Below are 23,179 nucleotides of genomic sequence, written 5' to 3'. Positions count from 1 at the left end.
TGCCCCAGCATATGCCAATATCTTCATGGCAGAATGGGAGAAATCAGCCCTAGCTTCCTGCAGTAAGAAACCTCTCCATTACCTCAGGTATCTGGATGATATCTGGGGGGGTCTGGCCCCACTCAGAGGAGGATTTCAAAACATTTCTTGCACACTCTCAATCACCATAATAAATCCATCATGCTGAAATCCACCGCCAGCTTCACGTCTGTGGATTTCCTGGACACCACAACTTATAAAGGTGTTGGTTCGCCAGGAGACAAACAGACTGGATGTGAAGGTGTTCTTTAAGGAGACAGACACTCATGCTCTGCTCTATAAGACAAGCCACCATCCACAACACACCTTCGCTGGGCTGGTGAAGTCTCAGCTGTTAAGATTTCACAGGATCTGTAGTGACAAAGGGGATTTTAAACAGGCTACTAAAACGCTGTTCTCAGCTTTGGCCACAAGAGGGTACCCAGGAGACTAGGCCCACACAGGCCTCTCCAATCCTCCCCTTTGTCTCTACACATTCACCCTCCACTGTGAAATTAGTGAGAGGGGTCAGGAACAATTTTAATTCCATCATTGGAGGGACAGAGGTGCTGCAAAACAGGAGGATTATTGCAGCATATAGGAAGAACAGAAACCTCCAGTCCTACCTGGTAAGGGCAAAACTCCAGCCTTTGTTGACCTCTGCATCCAGGGGGTCACGGGCAATTTTTAAAGCACCAAACCTGGCTGCAAAATAAACAAAATGAAACATTTTTTAAAGTGCAGATGCAGGGAAGCCCTCACACCAGGAATTGTGTGTACCTGATATCCTGTGCTACCTGTGGGACACAATATGTGGGGGAGACAGGGAACACGATCCTGGTGAGGTTGACCCAGCACAGACACAATTTTTTGAGATGGAGGGAGAGCCATACCCTGGTGGTGGGACACTTCCTCCTCCCATGGTGGGACGCCCTCCGGGCCTCGGTCCTGGAGTCGAATCCCAAGTGGAGCGTTGCTCAGAGACAGAGGGGCCGAGTGTCTCTGGATCCCCAGACTGGGCACGCTCCATCCCCAAGGCCTCATTGAGAAGTAGAGCCTAACCCTGGTGGAGAGCTGCAATGGCCAGTGCACTGAACCGGGATCCCTAAACCCTAACCCTAACCCTAACCTCATCATAACTGCCTTTTTTGAAACATACATTAATATGAATTGTATTTGTGATACAATCAAATTAAAATGTTATAATAAGAATTATGGAGTCCTATTTATTTATTTGATCAATATCTACTGTCAGAATACAAACTACATAGTTTTTGAGTCTCTCCTTGCACGTCAACAGATACTGTTTAAATGGAAAGAGAAATATCCTCCATCATTTAAATCATGGATAAATGATATTAATCATAATTTGACATTTGAGAAAATACAATACACCACAAGATGCATGTTTATAATAGATAGCTACTGTTTGTGGGTCAATTTGACCCTGCAGTCAAAGTAAAGGCTAAAAGGAGTCTGGGGTGTGAAATACTAAATGTTTCTTTGCAACTGTGTGACATATTTCACCCCAATCACTTTCCAATGTACATTAAAAAAAAGTTTTAACATTCATTGACAGAATTATCCTCTTTGAACTATGATCTGTGAGAATTAAAGAACACCAATGCACTAAATATTGATTTAAATGGTTAGTAATGGAGTTAATAATGAGATTTTAAAAAATGTAAATTGGGATTTTTTTGGGTTCTGACACTTTTGAATTATTAAATATTCCCCGGGTCAAAGTGACCCAGGAACATTATTGCTGTCCCTGAGAAACAAACATAACAGGAGGGTTGAAGAGTCACGTGATCCCGTGGTCAGAAAGTCAAAGCATTTAATAAACTAATGATTTATAAACAGGAATGTTCTGAACTCATCGTGACAGCAACGTCCTGTGCGCCAATAGACTCCAATAAGAGTCGATCCCTGCCGACAGCTGGCGGAAATCCACGATTGAGACAGGCACGCGCGTGCCCCGGAAGGCGGAACTGAAATCATGGTCATGTGATTTCTGTCCGGGCTTCATTTGCGTGCACACTGTTTACCTTCCGCTGCAGACAGCAGCAGAAGCAGCAGCAGAGTTAAAATGTATTCTCACGGCTCAGAGAGTTTAATCAAACAAGCAAGGTAAGAAACATTTCAATGAAAACAAACTGTCTGTCTATCAATATATATATATCTGTCTGTCTGTCTGCCTGCCTGCCTGTATATCTGTATATCTGTCTGTCTGTCTGTCTGTCTGCCTGTCTGCCTATCTGCCTGCCTGCCTGCCTGCCTGTCTGCCTGTCTACCTGCCTGTCTGCCTGCCTGTCTGCCTGTCTGCCTATCTGCCTGCCTGCCTGCCTGCCTGTCTGTCTGTCTGTCTGTCTGTCTGCCTGCCTGCCTGACTCTGTCTCTGTCTGTCTGCCTGCCTGCCTGCCTGCCTGCCTGACTCTGTCTCTGTCTGTCTGCCTGCCTGCCTGTCTGTCTCTGTCTGTCTGCCTGCCTGCCTGACTCTGTCTCTGTCTGTCTGTCTGCCTGCCTGCCTGTCTGTCTCTGTCTGTCTGCCTGCCTGCCTGACTCTGTCTCTGTCTCTGTCTGTCTGCCTGCCTGCCTGACTCTGTCTCTGTCTGCCTGCCTGTCTGTCTGCCTGTCTGTCTCTGTCTGTCTGCCTGCCTGCCTGTCTGTCTGCCTGCCTGCCTGCCTGCCTGCCTGCCTGCCTGTCTGTCTGCCTGTCTGTCTGCCTGTCTGTCTCTGTCTGTCTGCCTGCCTGCCTGTCTGTCTGCCTGCCTGCCTGCCTGTCTGTCTGTCTGTCTGTCTGCCTGCCTGCCTGACTCTGTCTCTGTCTGTCTGCCTGTCTGCCTGTCTGTCTGCCTGTCTGTCTGCCTGTCTGCCTGTCTACCTGCCTGCCTGCCTGCCTGCCTGCCTGCCTGCCTGTCTGCCTGCCTGTCTGCCTGCCTGCCTGCCTGCCTGCCTGCCTGTCTGCCTGTCTGCCTGCCTGCCTGTCTGTCTGCCTGCCTGCCTGCCTGTCTGCCTGCCTGCCTGCCTGACTCTGTCTCTGTCTGTCTGCCTGCCTGCCTGACTCTGTCTCTGTCTGTCTGTCTGCCTGTCTGCCTGACTCTGTCTCTGTCTGCCTGACTCTGTCTCTGTCTGTCTGTCTGCCTGCCTGCCTGCCTGCCTGCCTGCCTGACTCTGTCTCTGCCTGCCTACCTGCCTGTCTGCCTGCCTGTCTGTCTGCCTGTCTGTCTCTGTCTGTCTGTCTGTCTGTCTGTCTGTCTGCCTGCCTGCCTGACTCTGTCTCTGCCTGTCTACCTGCCTGTCTGCCTGCCTGTCTGTCTGCCTGTCTGTCTCTGTCTGTCTGTCTGTCTGTCTGTCTGCCTGCCTGCCTGTCTGTCTCTGTCTGTCTGCCTGCCTGCCTGCCTGTCTGTCTGCCTGTCTGCCTGCCTGCCTGTCTGTCTGCCTGTCTTTTATTCTACTTTATTTATTTATTTTAAGTGTAGCATCTTATGTTCTTTTAATTGTCTAATATTTTAGTGTTTTAATATCTTAGAAATTTATTTTATTTTGGTGATTTTAATTTCCTGTTTTGAGTTTTAACATTTTATTTTACCTCCAGTGTTTCCTCATTAAGATATCATGAGAGCGTTTCCTCAGTTCGTTTTATTTTTCATTTATTTATTTTTATTATTATTTTTATTATTATTATTTATTACTATTTTTGCATATATTGTGTTCTTAACCTTAGGATTTTGGATTGGGATCTTTTTCTGAATTTATTCTGTTTGAAGTTGTTTTTATGTACAGCACTTTGTGTTACTATGTCATTGTATGCAAGGCGCTTTATTAATAAAGTCTGATTGATTGATAATAAGGTTTGCATGTTTATATACAGTAATAATGTTAACATGTTTATATACAGTAATAATGTTATTAATAAACACCAAACGCTGTTAGCAGTCACATCTACATGGGAAAAGTGAGAGACATGCACAAAGAGAGAAAACCCAATAACTGCACATGGTAACTAAGTGAAGCACGGACATACAACAACAGCCTGTGTTACTGTTTTGCTTTTTAGGTTAAAGAAAATATAAAGGAAAACAAAAACAACAACAACAACCATTATAAAACAATCCCTACCCTGTCACTTCCAGTGATACCGTGAAATACTTTCCCCAGTCCCATTAAAGACCTAGTTGTACATCTGGAAGAGAGAGATGATGAAGCTGCATCTGAATCCTGGTTTTAAAGCTTTGTGTACAGAGTTCAGAAAGGGTCCCCAAACTTCAATAAACTGTGCATTTGAATGTTGGAGTGAGGATCTTACTTTCTCTAGCTTTAATAAAGCCATACTATCTTGTTTAAAGTTATTAAGTGAGTCTTTATCTTTAAGAGAGAAAGAGGAAGGATCCTCACTTTCGTTTGAGGAAACAGAAATATTAAAAACCTGTCTTTGACCCTTTTTTTATCTTAGAGCTGCAAAACAAAAACAAAGGTTGTACCGCTTCCTGCCCTGCTGTGACACTAACAGGGTTTCAGCTCTGAAAACTACAGGAAGCAGGAAAACACACACCTCACAACCTGTGGTTTCATATGAACAACAAAGAAACTCATGAGAATGAATCAGTTTAATTTGTCCTCCAAAATGAAGCTAACCAGGTTCATTCATATGTGTTCACTCCACCTGATGGTCGTCACTCACAGGTCGTCATATACTTCTCTGAGATATCACCAGGTGCTCTGTTTGTGTTTTCCAGAGAGATCCAGGAGTCTGAGCTGCAGAAGTTTTACAGTAGACTCGTGAAGCTCCTTCAGGGGAACGAGCTCGGCCATGAAACATTTGACTCCCTGCAGAGACTGCTCCTCATCCTCTCTGCCAACAAGTACATGAAGACGTAAGAAGCCTGTCACACTCTGGGTCATCCTCGGCTTCATTTCTTTCACCTTTTTGTTCACACCTGTGTTTGTGATCTCACCTGGCCTGTAAATGAACTGTGTTTGTCAAAAGAAACAACATGATATACAAAAGATACACATCTTACTTACGTTGGTTCTGTTGTCATCGCTCAGGTTGCCTCCAGAGCTTGAGAAGAGGATCATAGCTCTTCTATCGTCACCTGCAGAGCAACTTCAGGTGCTGAGTTCGGCTGTGCTCAGAGAAACACTGCCCCCCTCTGGTCAGGAAGTGAAGTACAACCAGGAGAACATCTCCCTAATGAACAGCCATGCTGCAGCCCTGCTGCTCTCTCAGGTGTGTAGAAATGTTAACAGAATGCTCATATTTCACCTGGGACTTCAATGAAAGGTTTCAAAGGGGCTGAACATTGCCTCTAAAGTAGTTGGCACAACAAATGTGGTGTGAAAAATCTCTACAAGAGTACCAGGAGATTTGGAAAGTCAAACAACGTGTAGTCTGTTTTGGGAGAACCCAAAGGAACATTTTACTGCTCAAGGCTTTCTCTTCGAAGTCTCTGGAGACAAAATTTAGATTCTCACTTCAGCCTCATTCAAGTGTCAAATTGTTCTCATTAGTTTCTCCTAAAATTCACTCAGAGAAATAGTCCTCTATGGTCTTTTGCAAACCCCAGCCTGGCTCTCCTCTGCTTCTCATCGATGAAGGGCTTTTTTCTTGCTTTGAACGACTTGAGCCCTGCCCCTAGGAGCCTGTTTCGAACCGTTCTTGCCGTGCACTTCACCCCAGCTGCCATTTGCCATTCTTTTTGTAGGTCACTTGATGTCATCCTACGGTTGTTGAGTGACATTCGAATGAGTTGACGGTCATCCCGGTCAGTGGAGAGTCGTTTTCGCCCTCTGCCGGTCTGTAGCTTTGTTGTCCCCAATGTCTGCTGCGTGACCTTGTTCTTATGAACAGCCGTCTTAGAAATTTTAAGGATGGAAGCAACCTGACGCTCACTGTATCCCTCTGCCAGTAAAGCCAGAATTGAACCCTTCTTTTCCTTCCTTCTTTTCCTTTATTCAAGGTTCCTTTAAATGTAACAGAGATTATGTCGTGTGTGATTAACAGACTTTGAGAGAGGGATGAATGTGGGTGGGGAGGGGTGTTTTGTTTGTTTGGGAAAAAATAACAAAAAAATGACTTTTGTATTACAAAATGATGATGTAATATTTATGTCTGTGTAATGCAAAATGTAGATGGAAAAGTCAATAAAGATATTGTTAAAAAAAAAATACAAAACAGGAATCAAAGTCACATCGAGGGGCTGATTTCTGTGTTTCTATTTCAACCTTCAGGCCGGATCCAGAGCCGATCTGTCGTCTCTTTGTGCCCAGCTCCTTCAAGGTCTGGAAGGCCGACAGTCAGAGGGGTCGTCTCAGTCTCTGTCACACACACTGCCTGTCCTCAACACCATCCTCACACACAGCCCTGAGAGCCTCACTGAAGGTAACAAGAGATTCAAAGATTCAAAGGTTTTTATTGTCAATTTTTCACTGTATATACGAGACATACAGGAAAAACGAGATGCTGTTTCTCTCTTCCAGCTTTTAAAGGTGACATATCACGCTTTTTTCATCAACATATATTGGTCTAAGAGGTCCCCAAAACATGTCTTTAAAGTTTATGCTCAAAAAAACACTTTGAAATCAGATTTTGGTCTGCCTGAAAAGCCCTCTTCTTCAGTCCTCCTCAGAACACTCTGTTTTCTCTCTGACCACGCCCCCTCAGGAAGTGGATGTGGCCTCGGCTGTCCAGCAAGTTGATCTAATGTTTACATGTTGGCTGAATACACGGCTGGTCATAGTTCGCGTTACTTCAACCCTCTGAATCTGATCCAGAATCTGATCCTGACGGAGAGGTGCCTGCAGCAGGACCTTTCTGAACGATTGGTCACAGATTTAGTGTTTCTTGTTGTTTTATTTGTCAGCATGTAGACGTGAGTCTTGGTACACAGCTACGAACATGTAACTATGTGGCTATGCTAACTAGCGCTAGCACTTATCCATGAAAATAAAAATCATCCACTAGATCTTCAAATCTGCAGACGTGGGGAGTAAAACTGACCTCTGCCAGAAAGGCAGCGGGACCTTTTCTGAAGGATTGGTCACAGATTCTGTGTTTCTTGTTGTTTTATTTGGCAGTATGTAGACGTGTGTCTTGCTACACAGCTACAGCTACAGCTACAGCTATGAACATGTAGCTATGTGGCTATGCTAATTAGCGCTAGCACTTATCCATGACAAATAAAAATCATCCACTAGATCTTCAAATCTGCAGACGTGGGGAGTAAAACCGACCTTTGTGTTTATTAAGACAGCCTACAACTAGCATGCCTCCCTCCTAAGCTCCTTGTTAGCACACATGTGTGCAGGGAATGAAAAACGGAGGAGGGGTTGAGTTGTATTTTATACAGTCTATGGGCTGAACAAGCTCCAAGCTCTGACTCCGTGACAGACCGGATATTGTTGTTACGTAACAAAAACACGGAAGTCTGAAACGGCTGGTTTCAGCACACATTTACAGAAAGGTGGAGAAATCAGAACAGGGGCAGAATGGATTTTTTTCATTCTCGGGGGGTTTGTAGACAGGGACACAGATTTCAGGTAGAGAACCATTAAAAAGTCAATTTTGCATGATATGTCACCTTTAAAACAACGATGAAGAGATCTAAAAGCACATAAACACCTTCAAGTTGTTTCACACATTGTTTCTTTTTCTCCTCCTGACTTGCAACAGATCATGTGACCCTCTTGAGTAAGAAGTTTGTTGACTGGCTGCGTTATGCTAGCATCACTCAGGGGGGAGGGGCTTCTTCAGGAGGATTCTTCACAGGGCCAAGGACACGCCAGGTAAGCAAAATACCCCCAACGTTTTCCTTATTTCTGTGACAATATCAGATAGTCAAAGACAAATACATGTGCACATATACTGATGGTAAGGGTTTTAGAGTCTTCTTGGAGGGGCTGGGGGGGCCTTACTTTAACAGGACAGTTTGGCAGCCTCTAAACGCAGGGTGCTGGCTCTACCACTGAGTGAAACTAGCTTTAATTTTGGTGAGTAGTTGATGACTTGTGTTTCCTGTTAGCCGGTGCCGATAGCAGAGCTGGACGGGGCGGTGTCAGGAGACTTCTTCACTGTGCTGTGTGTGGGTCAGGGCTTCACTGACGACCAGTGGATGAACGTATACTCCTTCTCCTTGCTCCGCCACTGGCTCCTCGCGCATCATTCTGTTTCCAACGGCAACACCACCGCAGACACAGGTATGACATCACCTCAGACTTGACTTTCTGCCTCCAGTCTAGGGTTTGGATGTATTTCTTGGTACGACAAGGTCAGCCTCAGAGTTTAAACCCTGTATTCGTGGCAGCCGTCGTGGATGACCTGCTGTTTGTTTTCATCGTCTCCAGCTCACAGGCTGCAGCTCAGCCTCTCCCTCTCACACTCCCACTCCTTCTCAAATGGTAAGACTTGTGCTTTGTGGACCTCCACTGCATGCCTGTGCTTTTCAGACGCTACAAGATCTGCAAGATAAAAAAGCAGGTTTTAAACTTCAGGGGAGCATGGGTCAACTCACATCACCTGAAATAATCCAGCAAAATCTGCTAACATGAAATCCTCAGCTGTGATTCCAAAATGTAACTTTCACGGGTTTGTGCACGTTTTAATCCCCGGTGCTTCTAATTGTTTCCTCTTCATGCTGATTAATGGCTCATGTTTTTCCTCAAAGTGTGATTGCATCAATAATCAAACCCTCTGGATAATCTCTCGTCTTGACTTCAGCAGCCGACATTTCTTCAAACTTTAAGCTCAAAGAAGTGAAGAGGAGAAGTTTCATGAAGCTTTTTAGGCTCTTATTTATTCAACACATACAAACATTTGACTCTTACAGGCTGAGATCATCAGCACAGTTACATCAGGTGGTTTTATAGGAATACAGAAGTCCTGTGAGGCTGCAGCCAGTCCTCTCATAAATACTGCAGTAAATGTAATATCTGCACATTGATCCACTTATCTGTCCTGCTCACGTCGTTTGAGGTCCAAGGGGGCTGGAGCCTATCCCAGCTGTTATTGGACAAGAGAGCAGGGTACACCTGCACAGGTTCCCAGTCAATCACACGGGGCTGTCCCACTCACACTCACACTCACACCTACAGGCAGTTTACAATGTTACAATGTCATTTAGCAGACGCTTTTATCCAAAGCGACGGACATACGAGAACAAGAAGAACACAAGCAAAGATCTAGACAAGAGGAAACAAGATCAGTAAGAGGAACAAAGAGCTTCAAGTCCATTTGGGTGCAGGTACTGCCAAGCAGAGTAAAGGCAATGCACAAAAGTAAATAAGGAACATCTACAATGAAGCAACCAAACAATTTAAGACCGTCCATTATCATCATCAACAATTAACATCACCACAATAATGACCAAAGTACCAAGTGCTGGGTCACTCCAGACCTGAACACAGATTCCCAGAGTAGAGCAGGACAGTGTGAGTCAACTGTAGCTGGAAGACATGATCTGCCACTGGGGACAACAGTGGAGAACAGTCTAGATAAGTGCATAGTGCTTCCTAAAGAGCTGGGTCTTTAGCTGTCTTTTGAAAGTAGATCGAATGGAGTTGGACAATTCATTCCACCATTTAGGAACAACAGAAGAGAAGAGTCCAGCTAGTGATTTTGAGGCCTTGTGTGCTGGAAGCACTAGGCGCTTTTCAGAGGCTGAGCGTAGCGGGCGAGAAGGGCAGTAGACCTGGATGAGGGGTTCCAGGTAAACTGGAGCGGTTTTGGTTCCTGCTTTGTAAGTCATGATTAGAGTTTTGTATCTGATGAGAGCTGCAACTGGAAGCCAGTGTAGCGAATGAGCAGGGGAGTGACATGAGCTGTCTTAGGCTGGTTGAAGACCAGACGTGCTGCTGCTGCTGTTCTGGATCATCTGCAGAGGTTTAACTGTGAATGCAGGGAGGCCTGCCAGTAGAGAGTTGTAGTAGTCAATGCGTGACATTACAAGAGCCTGAACCAGGAGCTGTGTTGCGTGTTCTGTCAGGTAGGGTCTGACCCTCTTGATGTTATAGAGGGAAAAACGGCAGGACCGAGCAATCGAGGCAACATGAACCCTGAAGGTTAGCTGGTCATCGATCATGACATCCAGATTTCGGGCAGGCTTAGTGGGCATGAGGTTTTGAGATCACCAATTAACCCAGCGGGCATGTGTTTGGATGGTGCTGGAGTACCTGTAGAGAAACGCCATGCAGTCCCATGCTTCAGTATGATCCGGTCAAATATTCAGAAAGTGTGTTTTCCAAAAAGCTTAGATATCAGAATGAAGACTAGAGCTGTTCCAACGTACAAGCCTCCTTAAATCAGCAGAGTTCACACCGCCATGACAAACAGGAAGAGTCAGAGAGTGGTTCAGTTTGTTCAGAGAGTGTATGCTCATGAAGATCTGCCTCAGAGAGGACACTGACCAGTCCACTGATCTCATACTATTTACTCTTCTATTATCTGTAGAGGTGTTCAAGTATTAAACTGACCTGTTGCCTTTTGCTGCATCGTACAATAGTTAGCTTCAAGCTCATTTACATCAGCAGTTCTTTGACATGCTGTCATTTAATATCGCCCCCTATCTATTACAGCGTGGAGTCTGGTGAATGACCTCATGATGCAGCAGCAGTGTGGCGTGGCAGAGAATATAATGTTAACCACAGCTAGTGAAATGTTAGCGAGCTGGAATCAGACACTCGGGTCTCTGCGGTGAAACTTCACTGTGAAGGGAACAGGGGAATCTTCTTGATTGGTGCAGTTAAGACTCCCGCAATGATTCAAATCAGACACTCTTCCTTTCCTTCATTACTGCTCTGTATCAGATCGAGACGTTCCTTTCTTTGCTCTTCTCTTTCTTCTGTGCGCTCACACAGTTTGTCTTTAAAGACTTTAAAGAATGTCAAACTGAATCAAGCTCCTCTCCTCTGCTCTGTTCAAACTTTTTAACAAGCTGGCAAAGGGAACATCTCTCTGAGTTTGATGAAGATATATCCTGATTTTCTTTTAAGGACGCTTTGGGGCTCTCGTTATCTCCTTTTTGTTTTTTTCTGACATCTCTCCCTGCAGATGATCGGTCGGAGGTGGACGGCTCGGTGGTCTCTATGGTTTCAGCGACTTCCTCCTCCAGCCGTTTGCTGCCTCCAAAGGAGCGTCTGAGAGAGAAAGCTTTCCAGTACTGCCAGCGGCTCATCGAGCAGAGTGATCGCAGTGAGTGTGTGTGTTCAGTCATGTAGTTGTAAATACAAACTTTGATGCAACATATGCAGATCATCACCCTATTGAAATAATGGCATAAGTCATTTTTTGAGGAAATGAGTTTTTGTCCTAAATCATCTCTTGATGATTCTGACCACCTCTAGTGAAACCTCCTTCATCCTTAGTTGAAAGGATTCTGCTCTTTATGTCCTATAGGACAATGGCCCTGTGTCAAGAGGGTGACTTAGGCCTTTTTATTCTTCTCCTAAGTCAACATGTTTGATTCTTTAGGATAAAATGTCTGACTTGGGCACTTGAACAAGCTTTCATGATGGCAGCTGCTTCAAGAAGCAACAGACAGGATTCTTGCTCTGCCGATCACAGAGAGGAAGTTCCAGGACCTTCAGTCCATGAAACATGTGATGCCCATCGAGTGTTTGCCACATAGTTAGGCAAATCAAGATGACTGAGAATGAAGATTCAGGGGACAAACTGAAGAGTCCTGGAATAGGTACAAAAACCCAGCAAAGAAGACCTGGAGAAGAGAGGAGAGGGACTGCCTCCTGATCAGTTTGACTTACCTGACCTTTGTTTAATTTAACTCAGGGTCATTTCAGTTTGGAGTTTGCACTATGGAATGAAAGGGCAGTTTAAGCCAGGTTTAAAGTCACTTTATTCTTTAATGTTACATATTTCACACACAACGTTCTCTGTATGTCAACAGTCATCCACTGTCAAGGCCTTTTTGATTGACATGATTAATAAATATCATATGCTCTGCATTTGGTAAGGTTTTTGTGTTTTCCCAAAAACTTAAAGGTGACATATCATATCATGCAAAATGGACTTTTTAATGGTTCTCTACCTGAAATATGTGTCCCTGTCTACAAACCCCTCTGAGAATGAAAAGAATCCATTCTGCCCCTGTTCTGATTTCACCACCTTTCTGTAAATGTGTGCTGAAACCAGCCGTTTCAGACTTCCGTGTTTTTGTTACGTAACAACAATATCCGGTCTGTAACAGGAAGTCAGAGCTCGGAGCTTATTCAGCCCATAGACTGTATAAAATACAACTCAACCCCTCCTCCGTTTTTCATTCCCTGCACACATGTGTGCTAACAAGGAGCTTAGGAGGGAGGCATGCTAGTTGTAGGCTGTCTTAATAAACACAGAGGTCGGTTTTACTCCCCACGTCTGCAGATTTGAAGATCTAGTGGATGATTTTTATTTATCATGGATAAGTGCTAGCGCTAGTTAGCATAGCCACATAGCTACATGTTCGTAGCTGTGTACCAAGACACACGTCGACATGCTGACAAATAAAACAACAAGAAACACTAAATCTGTGACCAATCCTTCAGAAAGGTCCTGCTGCAGGCGCCTCTCCGTCAGGATCAGATTCTGGATCAGATTTCAGAGGGTTGAAGTAACGTGATCTCTGAGCAGCCGTGTATATTCAGCCAACATGTAAACATTAGATCAACGTGCCGGACAGCCGAGGCACATCCACTTCCTGAGGGGGCGTGGTCAGAGAGAAAACAGAGTGTTCTAAGGAGGACTGAAGAAGAGGGTTTTTCAGGCAGACAAACTTTAAAGACATGTTTTGGGGACCTCTTAGACCAATATATGTTGATGAAAAAAGCGTGATATGTCACCTTTAAAGAAATGATTTAGGCCATTATTCTAATAGGGTGACGATGTGCTTTATTAATGAAACCTTACACTGATCCCTTCTCTTTGTCTCAGAGGCGCACAAGAGGATCGATACAGACCTGCAGAAAGCGGTGAGTCAGTACATTTTACCAGCTGGTCAGGAATAAAACCCTAACCCTTCATGCTGCACCAGAAACATCCACTTTTGTGTGGAGTAAAGATGCTGATCCATTACAAGCACACTGAAAACTCACAGAAACAACCGTCCACTTCCTCATTTCTGGGACAGAAGTCAGCTGAGTCTTAAAACTAAAAGCTTGACTCATTTGAAGTCAAATGTTTGTTATTATGTAGTTACCAACACTCTAAATATTAGGGGTGAGCCCGACTAAGGATTTGCTTAGTTGAATCTGATTCATCAGATTTTGCCCATAGTCGACGAATAGTGGAATGTTTGTTGTTTTTCCTTATTGACCCAAAGTCTGCATGATGGTGACCACATGACAATATTACACATAACCCTTTACAATTAAGAGACTCATAGCTTAAAGTTAAAGGGACAACAGAATATTATAAGTATAAAACTTAGATTTTTTAAATCTATATTGCAAAAACAACGAGGTGATGAAGGAGAGAAAACTCAAATAAGGCCACCATCTGTTAAACATGGAACAACGCTCCACTATAGAGTAAGGAATCAGGAGATATTTAAACAGTGTTCACACAGCAGAGAGCAGCACTGCAGAGGGTAGTCTGTCCAACTTAAGACTAAACATTTGAATAATGTTCAAAATCAAACCTGAACCAGCTAAAGGGTTTTTAAATCTCTTAACAGAACCTTGTAAAACAGTCTTTCATCTCGTCTTTGTCCGCTTGAGTCTTTTCAAATTGTACGTGAGGAAAACCATCGTGTGTACGGGCAGAAGTGCGCTCCTGTCTTTGTTGACTGTAAATCCTGTCTTTGTGAATATCCTCTCTGATGATGTGGAGGTGGATGGGATGCTGTGGATTGTTTCTGAGGCTTCAGACAGCTTTGGGTATCCCTCCTGGTTCTTTTGGCCCCGTACAGTTTTTAGTGTGGTCCGGTATCCTTGATCTCACAGCCCTCTTCATGAAGCTGCTCCTCATCTTCATCACTAGTTTTTAGGATCAACTGAAGTTTTACTTCCTGACATTTTGAGCTGCCATGAACGTAGAAAGATTTAAAGACCAGCTGAGGTACGTCTGCTCCACAGGTCCCCGCTAAATGGGAGAGTCCACCTTTAATTACCAGGGGAGATTTAATTACCACTTTAAGGAGATTTAACACTTCAAGAGCTGTTCTCAGAATTACATTCAATAAGTCTATATTTATATCAAAATAGGATTTATGAGACACTATTTTTACAGGAAACAGGAAATAATGTAAAATTAGACATTGAGCACCCCCATGGTTTGAATGGAATGATCCACATTTCATATGCAAATATTCAACTATGAGATTGGCAGTCGACTAAGACTCGTTAGAACGAATCGTCCAATATTCCACTATTTGGGGTCTATCCATCCATCCATTTTCTTCCGCTTATCCGGGGTCGGGTCGCGGGGGTAGCAGTCCAAGCAAATTGACCCAGACATCCCTCTCCCCGGCGACACTTTCCAACCCCTCCTGGGGAATCCCGAGGCGTTCCCAGACCAGGCGGGAGATATAATCCCTCCACCGCGTTCTGGGTCTACTCCGGGGCCTTCTCCCAGTTGGACGTGCCCGGAACACCTCTAAAGGGAGCCGTCCGGGAGGCATCCTTATCAGATGCCCGAACCACCTCAGCTGACTCCTTTCGACGCGGAGGAGCAGCGGCTCTACTCCGAGCTCCCTCCGGATGTCCGAGCTCCTGACCCTCTCTCTAAGGCCGAGCCCAGACACCCTTCACAGGAAACTCATTTCAGCCGCTTGTATCCGCGATCTTATCCTTTCGGTCATGACCCACAGCTCATGACCATAGGTGAGGGTTGGAACGTAGACCGACTGGTAAATCGAAAGCTTTACCTTCCGGCTCAGCTCCCTCTTCCCCACAATGGTCCGATACAACATCCGCATCACTGCTGACGCCGCACCAATCCGCCTGTGGATCTCATGCTCCATTTTACCCCCACTCGCGAACAAGACCCCGAGATACTTAGACTCCCCCACTTGGAGCAAAGTCTCACTCCCCACCGAGAGAGAGCAATCCACCGTTTTCCGGCAGAGAACCACAGCCTCAGACTTGGAGGTGCTAACTCTCATCCCATTTGGGGTCACCCCTACTAAATATAAAACAGCTGAATACTAATTTGTCATTTATCTGAGAGTAAAAAAGCTGCAGTGAAAAAAAGCTTCTGACAAACAGGATTTTTCTAAAGAGGCGGCTTCAGAAATAAAACACTTGACTATGCCGAACCATCAAAAGTAACACAACTATTCATAGATGCTTATAATTCAAAGGATGTCAGAGGCATTATTCTCAAACTGTACAAAGAATTTACCCTTCATGAATAAGAACACAACAACTTATATAAGACAGCGCTGGGAAAAAGAGGCTAACATTGTGATATCTGAAGAAATGTGGTGCTTCAAATATGGCAAACTCAATCCTCATCCACACATTCTTTTTTTTTTTGGAGAGATTTTTGTTGGAAGAATGTCATTCGTTTTTTTTTAATTACCCCTCATCAGAAGTCCAAATCAAGTGGGTCACAGTATATTCCTGCTGGAGGGAGTGTGGAGCTGTCTCTGCTGACTTTGTTCATGTTTTCTGGTCTTGTCCGTTCCTTCAGCCTTTCTGGAGAGGCGTGTAACACTTCATCTCAGAGATTTTAGGAATATCATTTGAATCTTCTTTCATTTTTTTGTACCTCGGGGAAAATACCTGAAGGCCTCAGAAAGAGAGAGAGACGTATCTTCTGAAGATTTTCATGGCTGCAAGTAAGAAAGCAATAACACGAGGCTGGCTTCAGGAGAACCCTCCCACCTTTAAAAACATTATTAACTCTGATCGCAGGATGGAAAAAAATGACTTCTGCTCTTCGCCTTCAAAAGGAGATATAATGCTCTAACCCCAAAGACTCTTAACTTTTTCTGTCTGTCTGAATGCCTTTGTGGTCAATCAATCAATCAATCAATCAATCAATCAATCAATCAATCAATCAATCTTTATTTGTATAGCGCCAAATCACAACAAATGTTATCTCAAGACGCTTTTACAAACATAGGAGGTCTAGACCACTCTATGTCAAATTATGAACAGAGACCCAACTTCAAGACAGGGTAAGACTCAGTCTGACCCCACCTTAATCCATCATGAGCATTGCACATCACAGTATTTAGCTAGTTACAGTGGTGAGGAAAAACTTCCTTTTAACAGGCAGAAACCTCCAGCAGGACCAGACTCATGTTAGACAGCCATCATGCCTCGACCGAGTTGGGTCTGGAAAGACAGATAGAGGGGAGTAAGAGAGAGAGGTGATAGTGATGAGACAAGTCGTAGAAGCTGTTGCCGCTGGAGTCCAGAACGTCTGCAGCAGGAGGAGGTCTACGGCAGCTCAGAGGAACCCACGAGGCAAGGGAGCTCAGGGACTCCAGAAAGGTCTATGGTTAGTAACTTTAATGGGACAGGTAGAGTTAAAGTAAGTGATGAAGGGGTTGGGGGGAAGGGGGTGAGCTAGGATCCCAGTGTGTCAGTGCGCCAGTTCCCCCGGCAGTCTAGGCCTATAGCAGCATGACAAAAGCTGGTCCAAGCCTGATCCAGCTCTAACTATAAGCTTTATCAAAAAGGAAAGTTTGAAGCCTACTCTTAAAAGTAGAGAGGGTGTCTGCCTCCTGGACCCTGACTGGTAGATGATTCCAAAGGAGAGTGGCCTGATAACTGAAGGTTCTACCTCCCATACTACTTTTAGAGAGTTTAGGTACAATGAGCAGGCCTGCATGTTGGGAGCATAGAGTTCTAGAGGGGTAACAGGGCACTATGAGGTCTCACTATGAGTGGTGTACTGTACCTCTCTATTATACTTAAGTTTTACTTTATTTTTCACTGGTTGTAATGTAATGTCCTCACTTGTCTAATGTTATATTTTCATATAAAACAAAAATAAAAATGAAGGAAATGAAATGAAACTCTGCTCTTCTACTTTATGAGCCCTAACTTTGTGTTTGTGTTCAATCTCAGTGTCTGGTGGAGGCGGTGTGTATCCTGGACTGTGTGTGTGAAGAGGACACCTCCCTGGTCTTCAGAACCTTCCCGTGCATTAAAGCGCTCTTCAGCCGGCTCAGCTCAGACCTGTCGTTCGCCCGGGTTCTCCTGCCCATTGCTCAGTTCTACCTGCACCACGGTGTGTACACGCAGCAACACATCCACCACACGTACACCTTTACCTCTGTCAGGGTTACAAGTTTACAAAGGCACGAGAGGTGATTGGTTAGAGTCCTTTAAGCTGGTATTTATGATATAATGGTTTAAGTGTGATAGGCTTTAAACATTAACACATTAACACTGTAATCAATGAATTAATGACTTTTTTGAGAATGTTTTTTGATTTGATTTGGATTGAATTAATAAGACAAAGAAATGATAAAAGGTATAAAAAACAAAACAATTGATAAAACCCAGAGGATAGATATTTACAGAGAAAGAAAACAACACTGGAAAAAATGCCCCTCCAAAAACAAGAAAAAAAAACGCACTACAAGGTGCTTTAAACTTGAAATAAGCAAAAAAAATCTTCCAATAGTAGAAGTGAAAACTTGCTTGGTAAGATTTCCTAAAATAACACATAATATTTAGAAAACTGTGATCTTAAAATTAGCAGGGAAAACTTATTTTAAGTAATATTTGACCAGTATACTAGGTTTAAGACCATCTTGTTCTTGATATAAGATGACAAAGTTGAATTGTCTCATGTTGAGATATAATGTCTTCTCATAGTGAGCTGGATATACTAATATTCAGTCATGTTGTTCTTTAGGAGAAGACAGCTCTGCTCTGAAGGAGCTGTTTCATTGTGTGCATGGAGTTTGAGGAGGAAGATTTTGATCTGATTTAAAGAAACAGTGTCTGAAAACTGAAACCCACCCTTCAAAACAACAACTTCTCTTTCTTTCTTTCTTTCTTTTTTTGTCTTTTTTTCTTTCTTTCTTTGTTCTTTCTTTCTTTCTTCTTTTTTTCTTTTTTTCTTTTTTTCTTTCTTTCTTTCTAATTTCTTCCTTCTTTCTTTCTTTCTTTCTTTGTTCTTTCTTTCTTATTTTCTTTCTTCTTTCTTTCTTTTTTTGTCTTTTTTCTTTCTTTCTTTCTAATTTCTTCCTTCTTTCTTTCTTTCTTTCTTTGTTCTTTCTTTCTTTCTTATTTTCTTTCTTCTTTCTTTCTTTTTTTGTCTTTTTTTCTTTCTTTCTTTCTAATTTCTTCCTTCTTTCTTTCTTTCTTTCTTTCTTCTGTATTTCTTTTTTCTTTCTTTCTTCTTCCTTTTTTTCTTTCTTTCTTTCTTTTTTTCTCTTTTTTTCTTTCTTTCTTTTTCTTTCTTTCTTTCTTCTGTATTTCTTTTTTCTTCCTTCTTTCTTTCTTCTTTCATTCTTTCTTTTTTTGTCTTTCTTTCTTTCTTATTTTCTTCTTTCTTTCTTCTTTTTTTCTTTTCTTCTTTTTCTGATAGATTAATAAAAGTCATTGACTTAAATCAAGTAAAGTGTTTGTCTTAAATCAAGATTATCTGTCTTCTACAAATAAGACCTCAGCTTGAAAAATGTCTGAAATGTTAAATAAACCTTGTTTCTTCTAAATTAAAACTCAAAACAAGATCATTTCAAGACTGTTTGACTGAACAAGATATTTAAGATGTCTTAAAACAAGTCCCTCTATCTCGCTCAAATGTTACTTGTTAAGTAAATTTATCTTAAATCAAGAGGGAGAAGACATTTTGACTAAAAATGGAACAATTTCACTTTGTAAGATTCTGAGTTTTTGCAGTGAAGCCGCACTGTTTGAATTTTCAAAGGTTAGACATCATGCCAGGGGGCCAGTCCGGTTTAAAGCCTAACAAAACTGAGGTCAGGGGTTTGTGAGTCTTTATGTTTTATCTAAAAAACTGAAACGGAATTGTTATGTCCAAAATGAAAAACTTAACCTGAACCCAGACGTGACACAAACAAGCAGCAGCTCAAGAAAACAAAGCACAGGTCTCCGCTCAGTGACGTGTCAGTGATGAGAGACTGCCACAGTAAGCCCACAGGAGAGGTGTTCATCTGGTCCTGAGTCCAGATTATAAAGTTCAGTGTCTGGACTAATGCTCCGACTCTGAAACTGTGCTTAACCTGCTCAGGTGAGACAGCTGCGGTGGACTGTGAGAGCGTCTGGAACCTGGTGTTTGGTCGATTCCCTGCCGAGCTGTTTAACGACCTCTTCCTGGCCCACGAGCTGCTCCGCTTCCTCCGGCTGAACCTAGAGAGCCTGCAGCTGCGGGTCCCTCAGTACACACGCTCCTTCCCAAACCTGCTGAAGGTAGAGCCAGCATCCACACAGGGATCCTTAAACAATGATGATGAAGAAAGAACTCTAAACACACTCACAGACAGGCGTGACCGCTTTATTTTTTTCAATCTGTCTTCGTAGTTGTTGGCGTGGGACAGCCCAGCAGTGGTGTCTGACTTTGTTGATCTACTGCCCTCTCTGGTGACGACTGGAACTGCAGTGGAGCTACTTCACACTCTGCTGGACCTGCCCTGTCTGTCTGCAACACTGATTTTACAGCACAGGTGGACACACACAACTCAGAGCAAAACTATGACTAAACCTGTATTTTTTTTTACCACCATCTCACTCTGTGTGTGTGTGTGTGTGTGCGTGCGTGCGTGCGCGTGTGTGTGTGTGTGTGTGTGTGTGTGTGTGTGTGTGTGTGTGTGTGTGTGTTGCAGGTCAGCTTGCCTACCAATCTCAGACACAGGGGGGCGCCCTGTCCTCTTACTCGATGCGTTTCGAAGCCCGTCTTACAGAGGGCTTTTCCTCTTCCTGCTTCGAGGGGAGGCGGGCTCAGGTAGTCAGAAAAAACTGTTTCTTCATGTCTATGCTAAGCTAAGCTAACTGGCTACTTGTAGTTGCAAGTTTGTTTTGCAAATTGTTTCATCAGGGTGATAGATATTTTCCATTCCACGTGTTTAGAAACGATGTAATCTTCAGAAATCAATAACAAAGTGGGGTCGCTGCAGGTTCAGACATCACCACACACCTGATCTGGATCCCAAGTGTTAATTATAATGAAGTGATTCAAATGTTCATTATACCTTCATTACTGCTAACAGAGTCAGAAGAGTCCGTCTGTCCGTGGTCAGACTTGTGTCCCTGACGTTGTTGTGGATCAGACTGCGAGTGTGTGTAAAGCTCACATCTTACAGGGCAGGTAGAGTCTGCAGAGGAGACTCAGGATACTGGTCCAGCTGCTGAGGTCCTCAGTCTCTAGCTGGAGACAGGGGATCATCAGATGCTGTCAACAATCACATCACCACTACCCCAAACCCCCCCCTTTTGTTTTTTGCTCCTAATACGAGCCGCTGGCAATGCTGCTTGTTTTCTTCCATCTCCTTCCCAGGTGACACTATTGACCGACTGAGCACGCTCCACGAGCTGCTAGCTGAGGCTGCTGATTGGCCGAGGGTGGTTCAATGTGCTCAGACTGTCCCTGTGCTCCTCTACATTTTTTTCAACACAGTCATCACAGTAAGGACACCGGATACTCTCTAACTTATTAAAGTAATGCCCCTTTAAAAGCTTAATGATTGTTTTAAAGGACAGGTGTGACGTGAGTGCGTGTTTTCCAGGTGGCGGACATTAAGCTGTTAGCACACTTGATTCTGGTGATGCTGGAGAGAAGTAGCCTCCTCCTCAACATCCCCAAATACATCAAAGAGATTCACAGGTACACATATGTGAGGTGTAACTCTGCAGCATGTCTCCACTGATGTCCTCACATGTTATCCTCCTTCTCTCTGCGCAGGGTGTTTAGCTGCCAGCTGCTGAGGCTCTGCAAGCTCCACCCCTCTCTGGTAGTCGACCAATCCCACGAGCTGCTGGAGTTTGCCGGAGCAATGGTTAATGTCTACAGCAAAGAAGATATTTACACGCACGTGGTAATCTCTGTTTACAGATTCTACATCAGATACTGGAGCCGTACGCAGGGCTCTCGACTGTAGGGGAATGGGGAGGGTTCTGGTTGCTGTTTGTAGTGTGTTTATCGGCTGAGTAGAATCAACCAATCAGGTACCAGCAGGCTTTAGTGTTTGAGCAGACAGAACACGGTGCTGACATCTCCACTCAGGGATAAAAACTGTATTTACTGTCAAATCAGAGATACAGTATCTCACTAAAGTGAGTCCACCCCTCACATTTCTTCTAAAGATGAAGCACAAGAAACCCGAAAACAATCTGCTGAAGACAAGCAGACTGAGGACATGGATTACTGGAACCATGTCTTGTGGTCTGATGAGACCAAGATAAACTTATTTGGTTCAGATGGTGTCAAGCGTGCGTTTGGGCAACCAGGTGAGGAGTACAAAGACAAGTGTGTGTTGCCTACAGTCAAGCATGGTGGTGGGAGTGTCGTGGTCTGGGTCTGCATGAGTGCTGCCGGCACTGGAGAGCTACAGTTCACTGAGGGAACCATGAATGCCAGCATGTACTGGGACACACTGAAGCAGAGCATGATCCCCTACCTCTTCAGAAACTGGGCCACAGGGCAGTACTCCAACATGATAACGACCCCAAACACACCTCCAAGACGGCCCCTGACTTGCTAAAGGAGCTGAGGGTGAAGGTGATGGAGTGGCCAAGCATGTCTCCAGACCTAAACTCAAATGGAAGGTCTCTAACATCAACCAGCTCCGTGATGTCGTCATGGAGGAGTGGAAGAGGACTCCAGTGGGACCCTGTGAAGCTCTGGTGAACTCCATGCCCAAGAGGATTAAGGCAGTGCTGGAAAATAATGGTGGCCACACAAAATATTAAGACTTTGGGCCCAATGTGGACATCTTCACTTAGGGGTGTACTCACTTTTGTTGCCGGTGGTTTAGACATTAAAGCCTGTGTTGAGTTATTTTGAGGGGACAGTAAATGTACACTGTTATACAAGCTGTACACTGACTACTTTACATTATATCAAAGTGTCATTTCTTCAGAGTTGTCCCATGAAAGGATATAATTAAATATGTGCAGAAAGGTGAGGGGTGTACTCACTTTTGTGAGACACTATACATCAGTAAATGTGACACGGTCTGTTCTCAGGGCATGTTGACCTCCATTATGTAGCTTCTAAAGCTGAGACTCTCGTGTGTGTTGGAGGATGATTGACACATGGACTGGTTCTCTGGTCTTCAGGTGTGGGTTCTCGGGGAATACCTGTCCGTCTCGTGTGACTCCCGCTGCTCTGTGAGGCTCATCACTTCCTGTTTTGAGACGTTGGAGGCGGTGCTGTTTGAGATCACATCTTCTGCCCCGCCCCCTGGAACAGTTTGCCCCGCCCCCAGAGTCATCACCACTCTAATGAGCGCTCTGGCAAAGCTGGCGTCCAGATCACATGACCTCATACCGCGGTGAGTGACGGCAGCTCTCTGTTTCTCTCCGTCATGATTGGACGATGCAGTAATCGTCACGTCTGTTTCAGGGTGTCTCTGTTCCTCTCCAAGCTGAAGACCGTGAACAGGGGCGGCTCGGTGCCCTGGTGCACGTGTGAGGAGGACCTCATTGCCATAGTAACACGCGGCGAGGAGCTGTGGTCGCTGCTGAAGGCCCCGGGCGTGGCTCAGAGTGTGCTGACTCCGCCTCCACACATCACCACGCCACAGTGGCACCGTGACACGAATGTGGCCACGCCCCTGAGACTGCGAGCCCTCACCAACCTCACACACACTCAGTGACACACACACACTCGGTGACACACACACACACACACAGACTGTCGTCCCGTGATGTCACATTTGATCTCCGGTTGATTTTTGTTCATATTTCTTTTTCAGGTGATTTTTTTTGTAATAACTGAATCCACAGAAACTGGACGTGATGAAGATTTATTTGAATCCACACGTTCGTCTTTGTGAGATAGAATCTTTTCTTTAATGCAACAAAAATAAAATCTGATTTCAGAAGAGGAAACACTTCCTGAGTGTGTGCTGATTTCTGAGAGTACAAACAGAAACAGTTAAAACATTAGGAATTACCTGACAGTTCAAAATTGACATTGCTTCACAAAGTACAAACATTAAATCTATAAAAGTACAAATCAGCATTTATAATAACAAAACATTCATGAGTTAATCCACACATTTCCTAAATCCTTTCTGAAAGC

At 44.1% G+C, this 23,179-nt stretch overlaps 1 protein-coding gene across 2 annotated transcripts; it reads left to right on the top strand.

Annotated features, from left to right (window-relative positions):
* The first annotated feature begins 2,015 nt into the window (after positions 1-2,015).
* On the top strand, positions 2,016-22,988 carry ap5z1 (adaptor related protein complex 5 subunit zeta 1). 2 transcript variants are annotated; one of them, XM_034678706.1, is made up of 18 exons: positions 2,016-2,148; positions 4,758-4,895; positions 5,071-5,251; positions 6,253-6,403; positions 7,694-7,806; positions 8,043-8,217; positions 8,365-8,418; positions 11,066-11,206; positions 12,941-12,978; positions 17,029-17,191; positions 19,169-19,347; positions 19,459-19,601; positions 19,761-19,879; positions 20,432-20,559; positions 20,661-20,758; positions 20,837-20,969; positions 22,213-22,427; positions 22,499-22,988. In XM_034678706.1, the coding sequence occupies exons 1-18, from the start codon at positions 2,108-2,110 to the stop codon at positions 22,749-22,751; spliced, it is 2,463 nt and encodes an 820-aa protein (XP_034534597.1). In that variant the 5' UTR covers positions 2,016-2,107; the 3' UTR covers positions 22,752-22,988. The 2 variants fall into 2 exon arrangements, with proteins under 2 accessions (XP_034534597.1, XP_034534598.1); XM_034678707.1 differs by lacking the exon at positions 8,365-8,418.
* The last annotated feature ends 191 nt before the right edge of the window (positions 22,989-23,179 follow it).

This window comes from Notolabrus celidotus, unplaced genomic scaffold, assembly GCF_009762535.1.
Source record: "Notolabrus celidotus isolate fNotCel1 unplaced genomic scaffold, fNotCel1.pri scaffold_208_arrow_ctg1, whole genome shotgun sequence".
In the NCBI taxonomy this organism is placed as follows: Eukaryota; Metazoa; Chordata; class Actinopteri; order Labriformes; family Labridae; genus Notolabrus; species Notolabrus celidotus.
Note: the sequence above shows the minus strand (reverse complement) of the source record. Positions and strands in the feature narration are given on the sequence as shown.

What these genes read in the sequence shown, in the direction of transcription:
- ap5z1 (XM_034678706.1), top strand. Translation starts at nt 2,108, where the DNA reads ATGTATTCTCACGGCTCAGAGAGTTTAATCAAACAAGCAAG. An exon ending in CAACACCACCGCAGACACAG is followed by an intron (nt 8,218 to 8,364) that starts GTATGACATCAC and finishes CATCGTCTCCAG; the next exon opens with CTCACAGGCTGCAGCTCAGC. An exon ending in ACACTGATTTTACAGCACAG is followed by an intron (nt 19,602 to 19,760) that starts GTGGACACACAC and finishes TGTGTGTTGCAG; the next exon opens with GTCAGCTTGCCTACCAATCT.